This window comes from Berghia stephanieae, chromosome 2, assembly GCF_034508935.2.
Source record: "Berghia stephanieae isolate SIO BIC M18660-M18661 chromosome 2, UCSD_Bste_1.3, whole genome shotgun sequence".
NCBI classification, from domain to species: Eukaryota; Metazoa; Mollusca; class Gastropoda; order Nudibranchia; family Aeolidiidae; genus Berghia; species Berghia stephanieae.
The window spans coordinates 67,011,095-67,018,594 of NC_088361.1; the positions used below are offsets into that span (position 1 = coordinate 67,011,095).

The following is a 7,500-nucleotide window of genomic DNA, read 5'->3' on the forward strand; positions in this document are numbered from 1 at the left end:
AAACGTGCTCAACGCGCTTTACAAAGGGTCCCTGACCAACAGCAACACGTAACTTATAGTACGAGGCATGGTGTCTGTTACACCTGATCACGGTGAGAGAATGTAGGTACAGAGCCTTTTCCAAGAACTCAACTGCGCCGAGCGAGGCTCGAACCCAGGACTTTCCGATCCGAAAGCGATTGTCATACCACATAAGGCCGCACAATAAGGATGAACAAGTGGAACATATTTGGGGCGTGCGATCACAAATAAAGAAAAAGGCTTTGTATAAATTCATATGTTTTCTTTGATCTTTTCATAGCTTGTGTTTTGTATTTTCAGGACATTTTACTGTTGGTGCGGATATTTTTGGGAGACTAATTGATTGTGTTCGAAAAGAGGCAGAGAGTTGTGACAGTTTACAAGGTTTTCAGGTTTGGCCAGACTCATTCATCTTTTGGTGAACTTTTGATGTTTATCGTGTGGGATAGAAATGAAATCTAACAAATAATAAATACTAACAAGTGAATAGAATATATTTTGACGATGATTTAAAGCAAAATGAATGGTCACAGTTTTGTGGCTAAAATATAATAGACGAGTATTTAACACTACGATACTCCAAATAGATATGTCGTTGTGTGGTATGCAAATAATATTCTTCAAAAATCACGTAAAGGTAACGTTAGATTGACCCACCATAGTCGTTCCCATCAGTCAGTGTGGACTTAAAAAAACTTCTTGGTATTTTTAAAAATTAACCCTTAATCCTTCACACACCAAAAATAGTAGCACGATAGAATTGTGGACTTGCCAAGGAAGTCTTCGAAATATAAGGAACCATTCAATTTGACAAAACCCATCGGATTTACCTATAGTCACTAGTGTTTTTAACATTACCTTAACCTCATCCGGTTCGTCCTATGATTGGTTATTCAAGACTAGGATTTGACTAGCCTGAATTTTTATCTACTTTCAGATTGTCCACAGTCTTGGTGGCGGGTGTGGATCTGGTCTTGGATGCCTCTTGTTGATGCAACTCAGAGATTTCTACCCTAATGTTATCAACTGTTCATTTGCCGTCATGCCTTCTCCTAAGGTAGATGATTTTATGTCATTTATCAAAGCAACCACAAATTAAATAACTTTATTGATGGTGTCTAGATATTAATATAGTCACTACTTGGTTCGTTTCTATTTCAAGTTATTTTCATACTGGAGACAGATAGAAACACATTTTTATTTAAATCTTGGAAGCGTTTCATTGATTGATCATTGGTGTACATGCATATACAGGTTTCATAATCCATTTAGATTTCATTTATCAAAGCAACCTCCTTTTCGATACAAAAACACCACTGGTATCATTGAATGTAGTCAACCAAGGCCAGAATTTAACATTACTTCTCATGGAACATAGGTCGTCGATCACAATCTGTCATCGTCCTCTATCCTTAACTGTTAATCAGTTCTTTCCAGAGGATTACCAGCTGCTTTGTATTTGCATGAAGGTGTCTCTTGGTTTCCACTTTTACGTTTCGCTTGTGCGTTCCATTTTTGTGGCCGCCTGGTTTTGTTATCGGAATGTTTGCATCCTATTCACTTCCATCCTCTTTGGCAGATCTGTTCTTCGAATCATAGCTGGTTAGTGTCTGCTATAATTCTGTTTTAGATATTGTCAAAATTCTTCTGAGAGTAGCTCTCTCAGGGTGAATTTTTAGAACAGAGATCTTTCAAAATACTAGGAATGTTTAAAAAACCAATGTGAAAATATGTGCTAAATCAACAATACCAATAAACCTTTCAAAATCGTTACTTACATTATCTAACTGCCTTTTATGTTGCCACCTTTGAGAATGATGCATATTTGCTAGCGATGCATGAGAGAATAGATGCCCCTTCTTGAAGACTTCTCCGTCAAGACTTTGCAATCAGATTTTCGTTTCTTTGGCTTCGTCAAACCCTCTGCTGGCTAAGTGTCATTTCAGAGGTTCAAAGCGATGATAGTCGACAGGGGCCAAATTAGGACTATTGGCATGATGAAGCAAAACGTACAAACGATACATTCAAACATACACATTGGTTATGTTTGCTGTATGGGTAGGGGATTATTCCTTAGTTTGGTTTAGTTTTTAAGGATTTTACGGCGCTTGCAACACATTAAGGTCATATCAGCGCCAGGGATTCCTGCTAAAGAGTGATTGTTTTCTTAAGCATCCCGACCGTTACTTACTGACAGACCGCTATTTTCAGTTTGTTGAGTGTTTTACAGTAGCGATCAGCATTAATGTAGAATCTGGATGTAGAAAATCTGTCTACAGGACACTAGATCGTTTTGACTCGAGGTGATGACGAACGTTTCCATGTCATTGTGTCACTCTTTGTTTTAAGTTTCATGCAATGAACGCATGTCTCATCATCCGTGATTATACATTCGAGATGATTTCTGTTACCACCATAAAATCACCAGGTGCTGTCATTTCCACCCTTGCGTCATTCCAGTAGTGTCTCACTTTGTATCTTCTGTCAATTGTTAATGAACCTATCCATCTGATACCTTACAATATCCCAGTTGGATAATGATATCTTGACTAGTGGCTGAATGTCTAGTGATTGGACAATAAATAGCACTTTAATGCATCTATCCTGTTGCATAAATGTACAGACGATTGAATGGGCGCTTCACGCTATAATTAATTTTTTTTTTAAATCTACCCGTTAATATATTTTTCTTTCTCCCCATCCTCCCTTTTACATGCACTCTCTCTCACACACACATGCACACCCCCCCCCCCCACACACACACATGCAGCCATTATTTCCCGAAGAAGGACATTCTTAAAGAAACTAACTAAAACAATACATAATATTTTCTTTATTTAAAAAAAGAACATATGTAATATATATTGTTGCTTCTTCTAAAATTCTTTGACGAGCAACTCGTATTAGTAGGGGGAATTAGGCTAAAACCGTGCAAATTCGGGTTGAAAGCATGAAAATTTGCATACAGGTTGCCAAGACCCATAGAAAAAACATCTGATATAGAACCACTCTGGCAATCAATCATAACGTATCGGTTTAAGGCCTTAGATTTTACCTATTACAGCTATATTAAACAAGGGAAATAACTGCGTAATATATATATATTTTCTTCATATTCATTGTATTAGGGAAAATTAGGCTAAAACCGTGCACATTGGGGTTGAAATCCTGAAACTTGGCATATAGGTAGGTAAGACCCGTATAAATAACACCTGATATAGAACCACTCTGGCAATCTATCATAACAGTGCGTTTTTAACACTTTTATTTTTTCCTATATAACATTACTTATCCGAGAAAATAACCACGACAATACAATGTGCGTTCTAAAACTTTAAATACACCGGTAACCATTTACGGAAGCTAACTGATGGCTTTTTCATGTTGTAACTAGTAGATAAACGCGGGAGAGGGGGAGAGGGAGTGAGCGGGAGAGAGAGAGAGAGAGAGAGAGAGAGAGAGAGGGAGAGAGAGACAGACACACACACACACACACAGAGAGAGAGAGAGAGAGAGAGAGAGAGAGAGAGAGAGAGAGAGAGAGAGAGAGAGAGAATTTTACTCATTATGTACTAACCTAACTTGTAGATAAAATAGGAAGAGGGGGGAGAGGGAGTGAGCGGGAGAGAGAGAAGAGAAAGAGGAAGAGAGAGAGAGAGAGAGAGAGAGAGAGAGAGAGAAAGAGAGAGAGAGGGAGAGAGAGAGAGAGAGAGAATTTTACTCATTACTGTACTGACCTAACACCCCCCCCCCCCACACACACACCCTACATCTACACAAGTCCGTGCAAGGCAAACCGGACCTTAAACAATTGCATCGGGTGCCGATACATTCTCTCTTACATGAACATTTGATGAGTTTTGGGACACTTTGAAAATTCTGGAAATAAGCTCCACAGTGGTTCATGTCGATCGTCACATTTGTTGCAGGATTCTCTTCTATAAAAGATATAATGTTAGCAAAAGCTCGACTTCTTTCAAGAACTGTGACATCATTAGTATCATCAGCAGTGACATCTTTTAAAGCTTGTTGTTTTAAGTATCGTGCATGACATATTTTATGGTATAGGACGGTAGTGTGCCTCCTGAGCGACTAAATCTCCTCCGGCAATAAATGACAACATATCAGAATCTTTTATAGATAATGCTAGTTCACGAATATTTTCTTCCATATCTGTTGTCATTATAGAATGGAGTACTCCCGATTCCATTTTTTTTTACACAAAAGCACGTTTGTTTATTACAGCCAATCTATAATTTTGAACGTTGTCTCATTATTCTCGTGGGTTGCGAAATATATTCATTCGGTGACTCCTCCAAGTCAAATGACGAAGTTTGAAATTCTTGTAGGGCAATTCTTTTATATTTCTTTAATTCTAATCGTCTAATTTTGTTGGCATTAAATTTTACACGACAATACTTATCCACTTAGCATCATTTTGTTTTAAGCTTTCAAAAATCTCATACCTATCTGATGAATTTTAAAATATAGATACATCCAACTTGTTTTCATCACACACCAAAGAATTGAATTGTGTTAAATCATCAAAAAGAGTTTCATAGCCTTGCCCTTTGTCATACCTCCTCGACTTAGAGGGGCATTCTAAACGGTCTGTGTTATCTTGTTGGCATATCAAACACTGGTCCCAGTCTCTGGGAGCAGTTCTTTTTGCCATTGTATGTGTATCTGAAAGCATGCAAACGCATTCCTTTATTAGGCATATGCAATATTCTTTCATTACTCTCTCTCTCTCTCTCTCTCTCTCTCTCTCTCTCTCTCTCTCTTTCTTTCGTTCTTTCTGTTGAAGACCCATCATCAGCAGGCAAAATGTGTGCAGTGCCTTACATAAGGATACAACAGTACAAATAGAATATTCTCCCATCGTCCCTTTGAGGTAAATAACGTAAAGTAAATAACTTGGAACAATACAGCATCATAGTGGTTGCTGATGATGATAATGATGATTATTATAGCAATGTAAGTGGTATGCTGACTCTTTACTGTCATCAAGTTTGACCGAAATAGGTTTTAACTCACGTAAAATGATTATAGCAATATTTTTGGAAAGAAAAGAAAACAGGAGGAGGGGAGAAGGAGCACTGTTCTTTGTCAACACCGGTAATCGGCATTTATTGAGCTGTGTTCTGCTAGTCTGTTTTGTCTACCCCTCTGCTCGTCTTCCCGTCTGTCCGTCCGTTTTAAAGCAATTGATTATACTTATTAAATCAGATGCAGAAAAAAATCTTATATTATAGAATATTGCTCGCTAGACGTGAAATTGAATAATATTTACGATTAAATAATTTGTATGGTTCGTGAATCGAAAGTAAAGGGAAAGGAAAACATCCGCTTCGACGCTAAAAATAGTCACCAATGGAATCCAAAGGATGGCGTAAAACAACCTTGGGTCGGCTTGCCTCGAATGTTTACACATTAAAAATGAAAGAAATTATTGTCGTCCATTTCAAAATTTTCTCATCTTAAAAACCTTGTATCTCAACTAATACTGATCTCTCAGAGTGGTTCTATATCATAAATTATAGGGGTTTTCATATTCTACAACATACGTAATTTTCATGCTTTCAACCCTGTTTGCACAATTCAAGGGTTTTTTCGACCTAATTCCCCCTACTATATGGAGCCATATTCACACATATTCACTTAATCTGTTGTACGATCAATTTTTGTTAGGTATCGGACGTGGTGGTGGAACCATATAATGCTACTCTCTCATTAGGACCATTGACAGACCTAGCTGAGCATGTCTTTGTGTTGGACAACGAAGCTCTCTATGACATTTGTACAGGAACACTGAGACTCTCGGCTCCAAGTTTCCTTGATTTGAACCATCTGGTCAGCTGTGTAATGACCGGTGTCACCACTAGTTTCAGGTAATATATTATGACGTTTTAAATAATTATATTGTGATATTTTTAAAAAGCGCTTTGCCCTCCTTTGTAACTTATATCTAAGCCCTTCATATAAATAGCATAACCACATAATTCTATATAAAAGGGCGGATTACATTCAAGATACAATCAATGTATTATTAATAATCTATAATTTTAAAAATGGTGACATTTCCAATCCAGCGTTGAATGCCCATAGGGAAACTTCTATCCACCAAAATTATCTTCGTGCCTAGAGCTAAGGATGGCCAATTGTTTACATATAATTGATCTAGAAGTATTCTTCGGGCTCAAATTTTTACATTACCAAAAGTTAAAAAAGACAACAAAAATATTCAGTATCTAGATGCAAGAAACGACAGCCAAAATGTGACTCGGATGATATTCGACACGGTATTACATTGGAGTGACATTGATGTTGATAATTGATCTTCTAGTTAATTTCCATAGATCAATCTTATGTATGTGGCTTGTGGTCTTGTGGTATGACACTCGCTTTCGAATCGGAAGGTCCTGAGCTCGAGCCTCGCTCGGCGCGTAGTTAGTACGGGGAAAAGGCTCTTTACTCACATTCTCTCACCTTACTCAGGTGTAAAATGAGTACCTGGCCGTTAATAGCGTTGTCTTTGTGGGAAAAAATGTAATATCGCCTAACAGGCGTCATTCATGTCTCGTTTCCCATGTTAAGTGTTGTTGTTGGCCTGGGACCCCTTGTAAAGCGTTTAGAGCACATTTAGTGGATATTGGGCTATACAAAAGCTCAAGCTTTTTTGAACTGGGTAGAATGGATATAATGCATAAATGCATAAACCCAAAATTCCATCTTTCTGTTCATTTTAAACTAAAATTCAGTTTTTGGCACCTCACAATACATAATACAAGTTTGACGTGGTGGGTCACAAAAGGAAAAGCAGTTTCTTCTCTCCAATTATATGGCGGAGGCAGATAGCTCTCTAGTATTCGTTACCAAGCCACCCAATTGCCTTTTCATACACTCAAATGTATCGAAGTACCTGGAGCTACATTGGGAACCCTGGCCTGGACTAGCGCTTAGACATTATTATATATTAGACAAAGGAAACTTAACTGTCCTCAGAGGCAGGGCGGTGGAAGGGGGAGGGGTGGAGGTGGCCGAGTAGTTACAGCATTTCCTCGTGAGAGCGAAAGAGATGATGGAGAGAGAGGGGGAGAGAAAGGGATAGAGAAAGCGAGGGAGCAAGAATGTGAGAGAAAGAGAGGGAGGGAGGGAGGGAGGGCGAGAGAGAGAGAGAGAGAGAGAGAGAGAGAGAGAGAGAGAGAGAGAGAGAGAGAGAGAGAATTTTACTCATTACTGTACTAACCTAAATAAAAACTTTAAAACAAAAAAAAAAAAACAACTTAAGATTTTATATTACTCAATATCAACTAAACGTACTCAAAGCGCTTTACAAAGAGTTCCTGACAACAGCAACAAGTAACATGTAGAACGAGACAATTACGCCTGTTAGGCGATATTACAATTTTTCCCCACAAAAACAACACTGTTAACGCCAGGTACTCATTTTACACCTGAGTATGGTGAGAGAATGTG

General features: G+C 38.2%; 1 protein-coding gene across 1 annotated transcript in view; it reads left to right on the forward strand.

Annotated features, from left to right (window-relative positions):
- The window catches only part of LOC144965375 (uncharacterized), a 39,452-nt gene that overhangs the window by 10,732 nt on the left and 21,220 nt on the right, over positions 1 to 7,500 (forward strand). Inside the window, exons 4-6 of the mRNA XM_078900641.1 lie at positions 322 to 413; positions 959 to 1,078; positions 5,713 to 5,912. Coding sequence (XP_078756767.1) covers positions 322 to 413; positions 959 to 1,078; positions 5,713 to 5,912 — 412 coding nt within the window. The remainder of the gene's footprint in view (positions 1 to 321; positions 414 to 958; positions 1,079 to 5,712; positions 5,913 to 7,500) is intronic.